The sequence below is a fragment of the Stenella coeruleoalba genome (genome assembly GCF_951394435.1).
Source record: "Stenella coeruleoalba genome assembly, chromosome: 9".
In the NCBI taxonomy this organism is placed as follows: Eukaryota; Metazoa; Chordata; class Mammalia; order Artiodactyla; family Delphinidae; genus Stenella; species Stenella coeruleoalba.
This window is the reverse complement of record NC_137155.1, coordinates 87400626-87419496: the sequence shown is the minus strand read 5'-3', so window position 1 is coordinate 87419496 and position 18871 is coordinate 87400626. Positions and strand designations below refer to the sequence as shown.

The following is an 18871-nucleotide window of genomic DNA, read 5'->3' as shown; positions in this document are numbered from 1 at the left end:
ATCCCACACATGAAACAAAATATCCATTATTACAACCCTCATCCCCATCACCCTATTCTCAGTGGGAGGCCTTCCACCACTATCAGGATTTATGCCAAAGTGAATAATCATTTAAGAAATAACAAAAAACAACAACATTATTTTACCTAAACTAATAGCTATTACAGCACTACTCAACCTATACTTCTACATAGGACTCACATACTCTACAGCACTAACTATATTTCCCTCCATAAATAATATAAAAATAAAATGACAATTTGATTTTGCAAAACAATTTTCCTACCAACAATAATTGTAATATCCATAATACTCCTACCCCTTACACCAATACTCTGAGTAATGGATTAGGAATTTAGGTTACACAGACCAAGAGCCTTCAAAGCCCTAAGCAAGTTTACTTAATTCCTGCTTAATAAGGACTGCAAGACTATATCTTACATCAACTGAATGCAAATTGAACACTTTAAGCTAAATCCTCACTAGATTGGTGGGATTACACTTCCCAAGAAACTTTTAGTTAACAGCTAAATACCCTGGTCAACTTGCTTCGATCTACTTCTCCTACCACCAGGAAAAAAAAAAAGGTGGAAGAAGCCCTGGCAGAATTGAAGCTGCTTCTTTGAATTTGCAATTCAATATGTAAAATTCACCACAGGACTTGGCAAAAAGAGGACTCAACCCCCGTCTTTACATTTACAGTCTAATACTTACTCAGCCATTTAACCTATGTTCATAAAGCACAGACTATTCTCAGCTAACCATAAAGACATTGGTACTTTATATCTACTACTTGGTGCTTGGGCTGGGATAGTGGGCACTACCTTAAGCCTACTAATTCATGCTGAACTAGGTCAACCTGGAACACTGCTTGAAGACTATCAGATTTACAACGTAGTTGTAACAGCCCACACATTTGTAATAATTTTCTTTATAGTTATGCCCATTATAATTGGAGGCTTCAGGAACTGACTAGTTCCACTAATGATCGGGGCACCCGATATAGCCTTTCCCCATATAAATCATATAAGCTTCTGATTACTTCCACCCTCTTTCCTACTACTTCTTTCATCATCTATTGTTGAAGCCAGTGCTGGTACAGGCTTTAGCCAGAAACTTAGCCCATGCTGGAGCTTCAGTAGACCTTACTATCTTTTCCCTGCATTTAGCAGCTGTTGCCTCAATTTTAGATGCTATTAATTTTATTACAATTATTAACATAAAACCATATGCTATACCCCAGTATCAAACACCATTATTTGTATGATCAGTTTTAATTACAGCTGTGCTACTGCTACTATCATCACCTGTACTAGTAGCTGGAATTACTATGCTATTAACAGAAACGAAACCTAAACACAACCATTTTTGACCCTGCGGGAGGGGGAGATCAAACCTTATATCAGCACCTATTCTGATTCTTCAGACATCCTGAGGTCTATATTCTAATTTTACTTGGATTTGGAATAATCTCACATATTGTAACTTATTGCTCAGGAAAAAAGAGCTTTCTGGGTACATAGGTATACTATGAGCTATAATATCAATTGGACTTTTAGGATTCATCGTATGAGCTCACCACGTTTACAGTAAATACAGATGTTGAAACATGAGCATATTTTATATCAGCCACTATAATTATTGCTATTCCAACAGGAGCAAAAGTATTTAGTTGACTAGCAACGCTTCATGGAGGTAATATCAAATGATCTCCAGCCATAATATGAGCCCTAGGCTTCATCTTCCTTTTTACAGTAGGTGGACTAACAGGAATTGTCCTAGCTGACTCATCACTACACATTGTCCTTCATGATATAGATTACATGGTTGCACACTTCCACTAAGTATTATCAATTGGAGCTGTATTCGCTATTATGGGAGGCTTTGTACATTGATTCCCACTATTCTTAGGCTATACACTCAACTCAACATGAGCAAAAATTCACTTTGTAACTATATTTGTTGTAGGTGTAAATATAACCTTCTTCCCACAACATTTCCTAGGTCTATCTGGAATACCACAATGATATACCTAGATGCATACACAACATGAAACACTATCTCATCAATAAGCTCATTCATTTCACTAACAGCAGTAATATTAATAATTTTCATAATTTGAGAGGCATTTGCATCAAAATGAGAAGTCTTAACAGTAGAGCTAACCAGAATGACTAAACGGATGTCTACCATATCACACATTCGAAGAGCCCACTTATGTTAACTCAAAATAGCTAAGAAAGGAAGGAATCAAATCCTCTTCTACTGGTTTCAAGCCAACATCATAATCATTATGTCTTTCTCAATAAATGAGATATTAGTAAAATTTTCCATAACTTTATCAGAGTTAAATTATAGGTGAAAGTCCTATATCTCTCCATGGCATATCCTCTACAATTAGGTTTTCAAGATGCAACATCACCCATTATAGAAGAATTACTACATTTTCATGATCACACATTGATAATTGTGTTTTTAATCAGCTCCTTGGTCCTCTATATTATTTCACTAATATTAACAACTAAACTAACACATACAAGTACAACAGAAGCACGATAAGTAGAAACTATCCCGACAAACTTACCAGCCATTATCCTAATTCTAACTGCCCTGCCATCATTAAGAATTCTTTACATGATAGATGAAATTAATAATCCTTCCCTTACCGTAAGAACTATAGCACATCAGTGATACTGAATCTAAGAATATACAGACTGTGAGGATTTAAACTTTGACTCCTACATAATCCCAACATCAGACCTAAAGACAGGAGAATTATGACTATTAGAAGTAAATAACCAAGTAGTATTACCCATAGAAATAACAATCCAAATACTAATCTCCTCAGAAGATTTTTATACTCATGAGCCATGCCTTCACTAGGCCTAAAGACAGATGCAATCCCAGGATGCCTAAATCAAATAACTCTCATATCAACACGACCAGGTCTGTACTACAGACAATGTTCAGAAAATTTGTGGGTCAAATTATAGTTTTATACCTATTGTCTTTGAACTAGTACCACTAAAATACTTAGAAAAATGATCCGCACCAGTACTATAAATTCATTAAGAAGCTAAATAGCATTAACCTTTTAAGTTAAAGACTAGGAGTTAAAACTTCCCTTAACGGTATGCCACAATTAGATACATCAACATAATTTATTACTATATTATCAATAATTCTGAGATAATTATAATAATCATAAATTAATGAATTAGAAAACAGCACAACAGAATAAATGTATTCAAACATTGACTCTTTGACAAAACAAGATAAATCCCACTAATATAATCAGGGAGAAGAAAATAAGAATGCACAAATACTTAACATAAAATATGAGAACAGAAAAAAAATCTCAGGTTCAAAGGAAATTATAACAATTATAAAAGAATTCTTTGCCTAAAACTATGTAAATAAATTAAAAACACTCCATGAAAAGCATTATTTTTCTAGGAATATACAAATAACCAAAACTGTCCCTAGAATAGATAGAAAACCTAAACTAACAAAGAAGAAACATAAGTTGTATAATAAAAATATCCTTTGTAACTCTAAAACAACAACAACAATTATGTCCAGATAGCTTTAAGGAAATTCCATCAAACTTAAAAGAACAGTTAATTGCAGTATTATTCAAATTGTTCTAGAACATAGGGAAAGGACTTTAAGAAACGTTTATAACAAAACCTTTCAAAATATAAAAGCTAGGGCTTCCCTGGTGGTGCAGTGGTTGAGAGTCCGCCTGTCGATGCAGGGGACACGAGTTCGTGACCCGGTCTGGGAAGATCGCACATGCTGCGGAGTGGCTTGGGCCCGTGAGCCGTGACCGCTGAGCCTGAGCGTCCGTAGCCTGTGCTCCGCAACGGGAGAGGCCACAACAGTGAGAGGCCCGCGTACCGCAAAAAAAAAAAAAAAAAGGCAAGGTAGCTATTTATGAGTTGGAAAATAAAATTAGATCCATACCTCTTACTATTTGTAAATCATAGAGAAATTAAATACCAAAATTCAAACAAGTAGATAAAAGTACTTAAAGGAAATTTAGATGATTATATTCATGACCTTGGTGTAGGGAAGGTCTTTGTAGCTTAAATAGATATAAAAATAAAAAGCCACAAATGAATGATAAACTTAACATCAAAATAATTCTAAACAACAGAAGCAACAAAAACAAAGTTAACAAAGGATTACTATGAATGGGCAATTCATAACAAGGTGGAATATAAATAGTCAAGCATATGAAATAATTCTCAATTTCTGTAGCAATCAAGGAAATGTTACTTAAAATAGTGAGGTACCTTCTTTCTTCCAACAGACAGGCAAAATTTTAAAGACAAAAAAGTGGGTGAAGAAGTCTGCAAAATAGTACTATAAACTTTCTATGAATATGGGTATAGGTATGTGTATAAATGCAAAGAAAAAGGTCTAGAAGGATACATACCAAACTGAGAATAATTGTTTTCTCAAAAAGGAACATTTGTTATAGGATGGCAGTGAAAATTATCAAAAAAAAAGGATAAAAACCTTATCTTCAATTTCAGAATATCTTCAGATAGATATGTGAATATTTAGAAGAAATATTTTCATGTGTATTTGAAAGTACTCTAAATGTATAAAATTTAAAAAATCAAGTATACATCAAAATGGCCATATACATTTGCAAATGAATGACTTTATTAAGGAAACTCTTCACACAGGCATACTTCATTTAAATAAAGATGTACTTCCAAAACATTGTGTCCATAAAAATTTGAATCATACTGTAAATGCATTTAAAGAGCTAATTATTTAAAGAAATGTCAAGGTAAATTCTTTTGTTAAATGAAGTCCTTTCCAATGACCACTTTCATTTAGTTTAATTAAAAATCAAACCTTAAACAAACCTTAAAAGTTTGAACTTCATGGGAGGACCACGAAGACAGAGTAGGGCTTCCCTGGTGGCACAGTGGTTGAGAATCTACCTGCTAATGCAGGGGACACGGGTTCGAGCCCTGGTCTGGGAGGATCCCACATGGCGCAGAGCAACTAGGCCCGTGCACCACAACTACTGAGCCTGCGCATCTGGAGCCTGTGCTCCACAACAAGAGAGGCCACCATAGTGAGAGGCCCGTGCACCGCAATGAAGAGTGGCCCCCGCTTGCCACAACTAGAGGAAGCCCTCGCACAGAAACGAAGACACAACACAGCAAAAATTAATAAATAAATAAACTCCTACCCCCAAAATCTTCTTTAAAAAAAAAAAAAAAAAAGAAGACAGAGTAGGAGGACGTGGAGCTCACCTTCCTCAACAAATACATTAAAAAAAAAAAAATCAAAAAAAAAAAAATCTACATGTGGCACAATTCTCAGAGAAAACTACCTAGAAACTGGCAGAAGATGTCCTATACAACTAAAGCTGCAAGAAAGATCTCCATGTAACTGGGTAGGACAGGAAAAAAGGCATCAGGTCAGGACCTGTGCCTCTGAGAGGGATCTATAAGGAAGAGAAGGTCCATACGGGCAGACCCTTACCCTGGGGAGGGAACAGACAGACTCACAATCTGGGCATCCATGTCTTGGGGTCCTGCACAAAGGAGACAAGCCCTCTTGCCTGCTGGGAAATCCACTGAGACAGAGAGAAGAGCTGGAGAAGCCTAGACTCTACTTGTGAGGAGTGCACGTGAGCTGGCTTGCTAATAATCAAGGTGGAGAGAGCCTTGCACCGGCAGCTGCTGACTTCCTACACTTCCCAATTGGAAGGGGTGAACGCCCTGTCTCTGCTCAAACCACACCACAGCCTGGTGCGAGATCAGGGCAAAGATTTGGTCTAACTGCACAGGATCAGACCAGGGTGCATGCGGTGTGATCCAGGCATAGCTGTGGTGACCACTGTCAGCACACACACAAGGCAGTGCCACAATATGCAGCAGCTACGTGCTGAATCTTGGGCAGACAGGTCCTGGTGAGGAGTGTGAAGCAATCTGTTCCCCAGTGAGAGCACACTGGCTCCGCCCACTCCGTGCTGCAGCTCAGCACCAGATATGTGGCAGACAGGTCCAGGGAGAAGTGTGCCACAGAGGCAGCCCAGACCCCAGGCAGCAGCACAGCCACCTCAATTTCTGCAGCCACAATGCCCACATCCTCAGCCTCAGCCTACTCCACACCACAGCCTTGTACTAGACCTGGGACAAACACAATGGAGAAAGGGATACGACCTTGGGCTGCATCTGAGAGGAAGCGCAGAGACCTACACAGGCGGTGCACAGGTTTGCTGTGACCACAAGAGCCTCACTTGCTTCAGCAATCATCTCCTTTGGGGAAGGGCACGCACTCAAGTGCAATGGAACCTTACTGAACCCAACCCTCAGGACTTCTACTCCAAAACCTGGGAGCAGACCCAGAACCCAACGAGGCAATGACAACCACGGAGAAAGAGGAAACCCCACCTCACATCAAGCACAGACTCTAGACACTACAAAACAAATCACACCCCTTATCAAGGGGATAATGGCCAGCAAACTCTGAAGAAAGATGTGGCTGGTATCCATACCAAAACCAGCCCTCGCACCAAAAATATTCAACTCACACAGTCTACCCAGGGGTGCTCCCACATAAAAACACCCCTTAGGACCACAGTAGATAACTGTTTCTCCTAAATTCAGAGACAGAGAAAGTTAAGTAAAATGAAGAAGCAGAGGAACTACTACTACTCCCAATTAAAAAAACAAGAGAACTCCCCTGAAAGAACAACTAATGAAACAGACTTCACTGGTCTTCTAAGCCCCAACTTCAAAAAGGAAGTAATAAAAATGCTAAAGGAATTAAGAAAGATTATCAGTAGAAATGTAGATCACTGTAACAAGGAACTAGACTATATAAATGAAACAGTCAAAATTAGCTAATTCAATTGCCAAGTAAACCAATCTAGAAGCAATGAATAGCAGACTAAGTGCTGCAGAAGAATAAATAAGTGATCTGGAAGATAGAATAATGGAAATCACCCAATCAGAATAGCAGACAGAAAGAAAACAAAATGAAAGCAACACATGAGGTTTACAGGATAATATAAAGAGTGCAAACCTATGCATAATAGGGGTTCCAGAAGGAGAAGAGAGAGAAAAGGGGATTGAAAATGTACTTGAAGAAACTATGGCTGAACACTTCCTAAAATCTAAAGAAGGAAACCGATATCCAGGTACAGGAAGCACAGAGGGTCCCAAACAAGGTGAACACAAACAGACCCACACCAAGACATTATTAGCATTAAAATGGCAAAAGTTAAAGAGATGATTCTAAAGGCTGGAAGAGAAAAACAGAGTCAGTTACAAGGGAACTCCCATAAGGCTATCAGCTGATTTCTCTGCAGAAACTGTGCAGATCAGAAGGGAGTGGCATGATATATTCAAAGTCCTGAAAGGGAAAACCCTGCAACCTGGGATACTCTACCCAGCAAGATTATCATTTAGAATAGGAGAAGAGATAAAGAATTTCTCAGACAAGCAAAAACTGAAAGAATACAGCAATATTAAACCTAACCTAAAAGAAATATTGAAAGGTCTTCTCTAAATAGAAAAGAAGCAAGTATCTATTGGAAAGGCAAATATATAAAAGGATTGAAGATCACTTTAATAAGTCAGTATATAAATTTTTAAAAATCCAAAAAAATTGTAAAAGTGATTATATCTACTATTAATGGTAAAAGGATATGCATGAGGATGTAAAATAGGACATCAAAATCACAAAATGTAGGGGAGGGGAGTACAAAAATGAATATCTTTTAGAATGTGTTTAAACTTGTATGACTATCAGTTTAAAGCAAGTAGATATAGTTATGGGTTAACATACTTGAAAACCAGGGTAACCACACATCAAAAAGATACAATAGATTCACAGAAACCAAAAAGAAAGGAACTCAAGAATACAAAAGAAAACGATTAAACCACAAAAGGGAAAACAAAAAGAAGAAATGAACAAGAAAGAACTACAAAAACAACTAGAAAACAAGGTTTAAAATGGAAATTAAGTGCAGCTCTATTTACAACAGCCAGGACATGGATGCAACCTAAGTGTCCATTGACAGATGAATGGATAAAGAAGATATGGCACATATATACAATGGAATATTACTCAGCCATAAAAAGAAACAAAATTGAGTTATTTGCAGTGAGGTGGATGGACCTAGAATCTGTCATACAGAGTGAAGTAAGTCTGAAAGAGGAAAACAAATACTGTATGCTAACACATATATATGGAATCTAAAAAAAAAAAAGGGTTCTGAAGAACCTTAGGTGCAGGACAGGAATAAAGACGCAGACGGTAGAGAATGGGCTTGAGGACATGGGGAGTGGGAAGGGTAAGCTGGGATGAAGTGAGAGAGTGGCATGGACATATATACACTACCAAATGTAAAACAGATAGCTAGTGGGAAGCAGCCGCATAGCACAGGGAGATCAGCTGGGTGCTTTGTGACCACCTAGTGGGGTGGGATAGGGAGGGTGGGAGGGAGACACAAGAGAGAGGAGATATGGGGATATATGTATATGTATAGCTGATTCACTTTGTTATAAAGCAGAAACTAACACACCATTGTAAAGCAGTTATACTCCAATAAAGATGTTAAAATAAATAACTAAATAATAAAATAAAACAGAAGAAAAATAAATAAGATGGCAATAAGTACATACCTATCAATAATTACTTTAAATGTCAGTGGACTAAATACTCAAATCAAAAGAAAGAGTGACAGACTGGATTAAAAAACAAACACCAACAGTATGCTGCCTACAGGAGACTCACTTTAGGGCAAAAGACACACACAGATTGAAAGTGAGGCGATGGAAAAGGATATTTCATGCAAATGGAAACAATAAGAAAGTAGGAATAGCAGTACTCATATCAGACAAAATAGACTTTAAACAAAGGCCATAAAGAAAGACAAAGAAGGACAGTATATAATGATAAAGGGAGCAATACAAGAAGAGGATATTATACTCATTAACATATATGCCCCCAATATAGGAACACCTAAATATATAAAACAAATACTAACAGACATAAAGAGAGAGATTTGACAGGAATACAATAATAGTAGGAAACTTTAACACCCCACTGACATCAATGAACAGATCTTCCAGGCAGAAAATCAGTAAGGCAACGGAGATCCCAAATGACACAACCAGCTGGACTTGATACATACAGGACACTACATCAAGCCCCCCGCCCCTTAATACGCATTCTTTTCAAGTGCACATGGAATGTTCTCTAGGATAGACCACATATTAGGTTACAAAACAAGTCTCAACAAATTTAAGAGGATAGAAATTATCTCAATATCTTTTCTGACCACAATGGTATGATACTAGAAATCAACCACAGAAAGAAAAATGGGAGAAGAATGAACACATGGAGACTAAGCAACATGCTACTGAAAAAACCAATGGGTAAGTGATGAAATCAAAGAAGAAATTGGAAAATACCTGAGCACAAAGGAAAATGAAAACACAAACTTCCAAAATCTATGGGACACAGCAAAAGCAGTTCTAAGACAGAAGATCATAGTGATATAGGCTTTCCTCAAGAAGGAAAAAAAAAAAACTAAAAAAAAACAACCTAACCTACCACCTAAAAAAAGAAGAAGAAAAAAACCAATGTCAGCAAAAGGAAGGAAATAATAAAGTTAAAAGAGGAAATAAATAGAGATCCAAAAAACAATAGAAAGGATAAAAAACCCAAGAGCTGGTTTTTTTGAAAAGATAAACAAAATCAACACACCTCTAGCCAGGCCTGCCAAGAAGAAAAGAGAGAGGACCCAAATAAACAAAATAGGAAATGAAAGAGGAGAAATAACAGCCAATATTGCAGAAATACAAAAAACTGTTAAGAGAATACTATGAGGAATTATATGCCAACAAATAGTTTCTAGAAACACACAGCCTGCCAAAACTGAGTCAAGAAGAAACAGATAACTTGTGCAGACCAATCACTACAAGCGAAATAGAATCAGCAATAAAAAAACCTCCTGCAAACAAAAGTCCAGGACCAGATGGCTTCACTGGGGAATTCTACGGAACATACAAAGAAGAACTTACACTGATCTTTCTCAAACTATTCCAAAAAACTGAAGACGAGGGAACACTTCCAAACTTATTCTATTAAGCTACCATCGCCCTGATAACAAAACCAAAAAGGGACTACAAAGAAAGAAAATTACAGGCCAATATCTGTGATAAAAACAGATGCAAAAAATCCTTAACAAAATATTAGTAAGCCAAATACATAAAAAGGATCATACACTATGGTCAAGTTGGATTCATTCCAGGTTTGCAAGGATAGTTCATCATACGGAAATCAATCAATGTGATACACCACATTACCAAGAGGAAAGCAAAAACCACATGATCATTTCAATAGGCACAGAAATGCTTGGATCATCTAGACAGAAAATCACTAAGGAAACACAGGCCTTAAATGACACATTCACCAGATGGACTTAATTGATATTTACAGAACATTCCATCCAAAAGCAGCAGAATAGACTTCCTTCTTAAGTGCACCTGGAACATTCTCCAGGACAGATCACATGTTGGGCCACAAATCAAGCCTCAGTAAATTTAAGAAAACTGAAATCATATCAAGCATCCTTTCCAACCACAATGTTATGAGATTAGAAATCAGTTACAGGAAAAAAACAGTAAAAAAACACAAACACATGGAGGCTAAACAATATGTTACTAAAAGAACAATGGATCACAGAAGAAATCAAAAAGGAAATCAAAAAATACCTAGAGACAAATGACAGTGAAAACACAATGATCCAAAACCTATGGGATGCAGCAAAAGCAGTTCTAAGAGGGAAGTTTATAGCAATAAAATCTTACCTCAGAAAACAATAAAAATCTCAAACAACCTAAATCTTACACCTAAAGCAACTAGAGAAAGAAGAACAAACAAAACTCAATGTTAGTAGAAGGAAAGAAATCATAAAGATCAGAGGAGAAATAATGAAATAGAGACAAAGAAAACAATAGAAAAGATCAATGAAACTGAAAGCTGAATCTTTGAAAAGATAAACAAAATTGATAGATCTTTAGCCAGACTCATCAAGAAAAAAAGGGAGAGGGTTCAAATCAATAAAATTAGAAATGAAAAAGGAGAAGTTACAATGGACACCACAGAAACACAAAGGAACATAAGAGACTACTACAAACAACTATATGCCAATAAAATGGACAACCTAGAAGAAACGGACAAATTCTTAGAAGGGTACAACCTTCCAAGACTGAACCAGGAAGAAACAGAAAATATGAACAGACCAATCAGAAGTACTGAAATTGAAACAGTGATTGAAAACCTTCCAACAAACAAAAGTCCAGGACCAGATGGCTTCAGAGGCAAATTCTATCAAACATTTAGAGAAGAGCTAACACCCATCCTTCTCAAACTCTTCCAAAAAATTGCAGAGGAAGGAACACTCCCAAGCATATTCTACATTAAAAGGATCATACACCATGATTTATCCCAGGGATGCAAGGATTCTTCAACAACTGCAAATCAATCAGTGTGATATACCACATTAACAAATTGAAGAATAAAAACCATATAATCATCTCAATAGATGCAGAAAAAGCATTTGACAAAATTCAACACCCATTTATGATAAAAACTCTCCAGAAGTGGGCATAGAGGGAACTTACCTCAACATAATAAAGGCCATATATGACAAACCCACAGCTAACATCATTTTCAATGGTGAAAAGCTAAAAGCATTCCTTCTAATATCAGGAACAAGACAAGGACACCCACTGTCACCACTTTCATTCAACATAGTTTTGGAAGTCCTAGCTACAGCAATGAGAGAAGAGAAAGAAATAAAAGGAATCGAAATTGGAAAAGAAGAAGTAAAATTACCACTGTTTGCAGATGACATGATATTATACACAGAAAATCCTACAGATGCTACCAGAAAAGTACTACAGCTCATCAATGAATTAGGTAAAGTTGCAGGATACAAAATTAATACACAGAAATCTCTTGCATTCCTATATGCTAACAACAAAAGATCAGAAAGAAAAATTAAGGAAACAATCCCATTCACCATTGCATCAAAAAATATAACCTACTAAGGAGACAAAAGACTTGTACTCTGAAAACTATAAGACACTGATGCAAGAAATCGAAGATGATACAAACAGATGGAAAGATATACCATGTTCCTGGATCGGAAGAATCAATACTGTCAAAATGACTATACTACCCAAAACAATCTACAGATTCAGTGCAATCCTTATCAAATTACCAATGGCATTTTTCACAGGACTAGAACAAAAAATTTTAAATTTGTATGGAAACACAAAAGACCCTGAATAGCCAAATCAATCCTGAGAAAGAAAAACAGAGCTGGAAGAATCAGGCTCCCTGACTTCAGACTATACTACAAAACAGTGTGGTACTGGCACAAAAATAAACACATATATCAATGGAACAGGATAGAAAGCCCAGAAATAAACCCACACACCTATGGTCAATTAATCTATGACAAAGGAGGCAAGAATATACAATGTAGAAAAGACAGTCTCTTCAATAAGTGGTGCTGGGAAAACTGGACAGCTACATGCAAAAGAATGAAATTAGAACATTCTCTAACACCATATAGATACATAAAGTCAAAATGGATCAAAGACCTAAATGTAAGGCCAGATGCTAAAAACTTCCTAGAGGAAAACACAGGGAGAACAATCTTTGACATAAATTGCAACAATTATGTTCTTTGATCCACCTCTTAGAGTAATGAAAATAAAGCAAAAATAAACAAATGGGATGTATTTAAACTTAAAAGTTTCTGCACAACAAAGGAAAACATAACCAAAACGAACAGACCCACAGAATGGGAGAAAACATTTGCAAACGAAGTGACCAACAAGGGATTAATCTCAAATTATACAAACAAAAACAAAAAAACAAAAAACCCAATCAAAAAATGGGCAGAAGATCTAAATAGACATGCCTCCAAAGGAGACATACAGATGGCCAACAGGCACATGAAAAGATGCTCAACATCACTAATTATCAGAGAAATGCAATTCAAAACTACAATGAGGTATCACCATACACCAGTCAGAATGGCCATCATCAACAAGTGTACAAACAATAAATGCTGGAGAGGGTGTGGAGAAAAGGGAACCCTCTTGCACTGTTGGTGGGGATGTAAACTGGTACAGCCACTATGGAGAATAGTATGAAGGTTCCTTAGAAAACTAAAAATAGAACTACAATGATCCAGCAATCCCACTTCTGGGCACATATCCAGAGAAAACCATAACCGAAAAGCTACATGCACCCCAATGTTCAGCACTATTTACAACAGCCAAGACATGGAAGCAACCTAACTGTCCACTGACAGAGGAATGGATAAAGAAGATGTGGCACATATATACAATGGAGTATTACTCAGCCATAAAAATAGTGAAATAATGCCATCTGCAGCAACATGGATGAACCTAGAGCTTATCATACTAATAAGTCAGACAGAGAAAGACAAATATCACATGAAATCACTCATATGTGGAATCTAATTTAAAAAAATGATACACATGAACGTATTTACAAAACAGAAACTGACTTAATAGATTTCAAAAACAAACTTATGGTTACCAAAGGGGAAACGTCGGGCAGGGAGGAATAAATCAGGAGCTTGGGATTACATACAGACACCACTATATATAAGATAGATAACCAGAAAGGACCTACAGTATAGCACAGGGAACTCTACTCAGTATTCTGTGATAACCTATATGAGGAAAGAATCTGAAAAAGAATGAATATATGTATATGTATAACTGAATCACTTTGCTGTACACCTGAAACTAAAACAACATTGTGAATCAACTATACGCCAATAAAATTTAAAAACCAACCAACAAACAAATAACAACCCAGTCAAAAAATGAGCAGAAGACTTATTTAGATATTTTTCCAGAGAAGACATACAGATGAACAACAGGCCCACAAAAAGATGTTCAACATCACTAATTATTAGAGAAATGTAAATCAAAAGCACAATGAGGTATCACTCAAACAGGTCAGAATGACTATCATCAAAAAGTCTACAAATAATAAAGCTGGAGAGGGTGTGGAGAGAAGGGAACCCTCCTACACTGTTGGTGGGAACGTAAATTGGTGCAGCCACTATGGAAAACAATACGGAGGTTCCTTAAAAAGCTAAAAGTAGAGCTACCATATGATCCAGCAATCCCATTCCTGGGTATATATCCAGAAATAACTAAAACTCTAATTTAAAAAGATAAATACACCCCAGGGCTTCCCTGGTGGCGCAGTGGTTGAGAGTCCGCCTGCCGATGCAGGGGACACGGGTTCGTGCCCCGGTCCGGGAAGATCCCACATGCCGCAGAGCGGCTAGGCCCGTGAGCCATGGCCGCTGAGCCTGCGTGTCCGGAGCCTGTGCTCCACAATGGGGGAGGTCATAACAGTGAGAGGCCCGTGTACCACAAAAAAAAAAAAAAAAAAAAGATACAAAGACCCCAGTGTTCATAGCAGCAGTATTTACAATAGCCAAGACATGGAAGCAACCCATGTGCCTATCAACAGATGACTGGCTTAAGAAGATGTGGGATGTGGGTGTGGGTGTGTGTGTGTGTGTGTGTGTATAATGGACTATTACTCAGCCATAAAAAAGAATGAAATATTGCCATTTGCAACAACATAGATGGACCTCGAGAGTATTATACTTAGTGAAATAAGTTAGACAGAGGAAGACAAATATTATATCACTTATATATAGAATCTAAAAAATAATACAAATGAATCTATATACAAAACAGAAACAGACTCACAGAAACAGAAAACAAACGGTTATCAGAGGGGAAAGGAAGGGGGAGGGATAAATTAGGAGTACGGGATTAACAATCTACTACATATAAAATAGATAAGAACAAGGATTTACTGAATAGAACAGGGAATTATGTTACCTTGAAATAACCTATAATGGGAAATAATCTGAAAAATATATATACACAACTGAGTCACTTTTCTGTATACCCAAAACTAACAGAATAGTGTAAATCACCTATACTTCAATTAAAAAAAAAGTTTGAAGTCCAAAATACTATTATAAAAGTAAATACATATCTCCTTACCAATAACAGAATAATAATTCCCTATATTATTCACTGACTTTTTTTTTCTAGCGCTCTCTCATTTTTCATCCACTTAAGGTATTATCAGAAAGAGAAGGGGGAATATATGAATAATGTCAAACCTGTTAAAAGTGCACACTGATGGATGCCTTCATTTACAAACTTCATAAAGTTATCCTCATCCTAAAACAAGAGAGTTTTAAATTATTTATCTTTTAAAAACCAGCGGTTTCCCAATCCAGAAATTTTTTACATCTACCTTAGTACTTAGAATTGAGTGTGTCTTTAATCTTTAATAAATGAAAAAATTCAAGGTTATTACTGGCTATTGATCTCAAAGCACCCAACACTTCAAATATCCTGAAACAATGTTTTCATCTTTCATTTCTCTTCTTCCACAAGGTAAGGTCATATTAATGATTATAGAGAAGGAACAGTTTAAAGATTCTTGGTAAACCTGGCAAAACAGGTTAAATTACGACTAAAATTAACCAAAAAAAGAAGAAAAAAGAAACACAGAAAGCCATTGCCGGGACTTCCCTAGTGACCCAGTGGTGAAGAATTCGCCTGCCAATGCAGGGGACACGGGTTTGAGCCCTGGTCCGGGAAGATCCCACATGCCGCGGAGCAAATAAGCCTGTGCGCCACAACTACTGAGCCTGCACTCCAGAGCCCGCGAGCCACAACTACTCAGCCCGAGTGCCACAACTACTGAAGCCCTCGCACCTAGAGCCTGTGCCCCCCCGGCAAAGAGAAGCCACCGCAATGAGAAGCCCGCGCACCGCAACGAAGAGTAGCCCGCGCTCGCCGCAACTAGAGAAAGCCCGCGTGCGCGCAGCAAGGAATGAAGCCAAAAATAAATAAATAAATAAATTTATGCGGGGAGGGGAGAAAGCCATTGACTTAAAGGGTTATACATCATTTGGGGAGTTTATTTTGGGACCTTAACTTACATAGATAATTTATACATTACTAAAATGTGAAGGAAATTTCTTAGAAATATGTGCTGGGACCAGACAAAATATTTGTAACTACTGCATTTTGTTTCTCCACTACCCCCTTCTTCCTCCATGTACTTTCCTTTGTTACAACAGTGCCACATGAAATCTATGATGGTGACACACAGTAGGTTTAGAAATAGGTTTCACTATTATGATACACATTATAATGTAACATAGAATTAGTACATATAAGAAAATAAGTGGACATGAATTATAAAAATAAAACCCTAATAATTACTTATTACACACATTTTAATAAAACTCAGAAGAATCTCAGCCAAAATATTTTCTCAAAAAACCCCCCAAATCAATATAGATTCTCTTTCTAGATAGGGCATACTGCACACATTAATAGCTTTGCTTTCAATCAATTTATTTCCCAACTTCAGCGAAAAGTGATTTAAATATCCAACGGATTTTTACAGCCAACTGAATTTATAGTATTTTTACTGGGAATTTATATTTTATAACAAGTTTTATTTCTAAGTAGGATTAAGTTGAGAAAAACATACTGATTCATCTTCACTGATTGTTCTGTCTGAATAGTCTTCCTTTTCTGAATCTTCTGACATCTCCTCCAATATTTGGCTCGAAATTTCTTTTATTATGTAGGTAGGCTGTAAAACAATTTGTAAGGAACTTATTTGACAGTTTTCTTTTTAAGTACACATTAAATGTGTACCCCCAAATATATTCAATTTTATTTAATTAACAGTGACAACAGGCTTCTCTAAAAAGTAAATTAAGACACAGCTAATTAAACCTTTAATTTCAAAGGTTTGAAGAAATTCTCCATTTTTATAAGATAGAGACAAGTCAGAATAAGACAAATCACGTAAATAATTCAGTTGAAAAAGGAATTTCCAGGGTACATAACCAAATCCTAGACTTATCATAGACAAGTCTAGACACAGCGATAGCGAGTTCAGAATGATTCTGAGGCACTGAAAAGCTCATGCATCAGAGAAAAACTACAGTTACTTATTCAGGTAGTGAGTTGTAGCAATACAGTTAATTTTTTTTTTCGGCTTAATTTTCATTTGACCAAAAGTTCAAATGACAGTAGGTTTTTTTCTCTATATTTAGGTTAATATTCTGTAGACTGTTCTAATATTCGATCACATTAGTCTTACTGGAATAGTTAACTTACTGCAATAGTTATCAGAAGTGGTAATTCTTAAGTGGTAATTAAGTGGTAATTAAGACCTCTTAAGTGGTAATTAAGACAATGAAATAACAGAAATTCCTTGTCAAGAGTCTACTATTTTTGAGAGACCAAAGGAATTTACTAGTTTCGAATCTACTAGTTTATGCTCCTCTCTACAAAAAGTGGGTTTTCGAGCGTGGACCACAAACAATACAGCCCAAGCTCCACAGCGAATAACTTTACGAATGCCACAGAGAAGTCTGTCTTACGGGTGACACCTTCAGTAGTAAGAGACTTAAGTTTCCGTCTGGGGATCACAACTCCGAATTTGGAAAACTGGACTGGCATAAATCTTGATTCTGTTTCCTTACATGAGCGTATGAGGCGCACCAACGTGCTGACCTGCTGCGGAGTAAAACCTGAGCTTCAGGAGAGGCACACACACAGATGGATCCAATAAGCGCTCCGTGCGTACCTTCCACGTCAGAAGCGAGAGAGGCCACAGCAGGCGCGGCCTCGCCCAGCGGCGCCGCGGCAGTCTCGGGGCAGCAACGATGACTTCCCTTCTTGGCGGGAAGGACGATGAAGCCACAATTCCTGGTGGCGAAGTTTTCCTCCCACACTCGGCGACACGGCAGTGGAGGGAGGGGCGCCTTTTCTGGGCGCGCTCGTTTCGCGCAGGGACTTTCCTTCTCGGCACTTCACTGTCCCGCCTCGGCCTCCTCACCCTCGCCTCGAGTCCCACGGTCAGGCCAGTAGTCCCTTCCGTGCGCCGGGAGCAGCCGTTCTGCCAGTGATACCGACAGCCCAGCGACTGGAAGGAACGCTGCCGCGGCCGTTTAGTAGCCGCAGCCACGCCCTTCATCACGTAGCGCAGCACTCGTTACCAGGGCAACGGGCTCAACCTCGCGAAATCTCAGACTGGTCAGCTACGCGAGATTTCGGCTGAAGGAAAGGAAAAGCCCGGAGGATGTGGCGGACTAGCAGCAGAGGAGTGGGCGTCAAAGGGCATCCCGAGGGGCGGGAAGGTAGAGAGCAGGGGGCTGGCGGGAAATTTTAGGGGTGGAGGCAGGGCAGCTATTTGTCCCTACGGTTCTGCACATCGGTTGTTTGCCATGTCTGTCCCTTCTTCGAGCAGACACTAGAGCAGACTGGTTAAGACTTTTGCTTTGTTGATCTTTAGTTGTATCCGCACCGAGTTGCGTTTTGCACGGTTGTGTGACTAATGATCTTTATTGGATTCGGAAAAAGAGACTTTTTAAATATTTGATGGAAGAGTCCTAGATTTTCTTGGGTGAGCTTGCAAGATTATTATTAGCTCAGAGATTCTTTAAGTATAATAATCGTTAGCTAACGTATCAAGAACATCTTCGGGGACACTATGCAAATCATTTTACATGTATTGTCTCATCTAATTAAATATGATCATTCCGTAACAAATTTAGCCATTATTCCTGTACATCCCACCTTGATTTCCCCCTGGTCTGTAGCTTAGTGGATAATTTATTTAGAATACTTTTCCAAGTAGAGCTAAAAATAAAAGTCTTTAAATGTTTGGTGCCTGCACGAGGCATTATGTGTCATGAGATTTG

The 18871-nt window shown here is 37.7% G+C and overlaps 1 protein-coding gene across 1 annotated transcript in view; it reads right to left on the bottom strand.

Moving 5' to 3' along the window:
- The window catches only part of AGBL3 (AGBL carboxypeptidase 3), a 95736-nt gene extending 77599 nt beyond the window's left edge, over positions 1–18137 (bottom strand). The window contains 3 exon segments of the mRNA XM_079931956.1: positions 15254–15314; positions 16645–16749; positions 17755–18137. Of these exon segments, the coding sequence (XP_079788082.1) occupies positions 15254–15314; positions 16645–16704 (121 nt within the window). The 5' untranslated portion in view covers positions 16705–16749; positions 17755–18137.
- Positions 18138–18871: the final 734 nt, after the last annotated feature.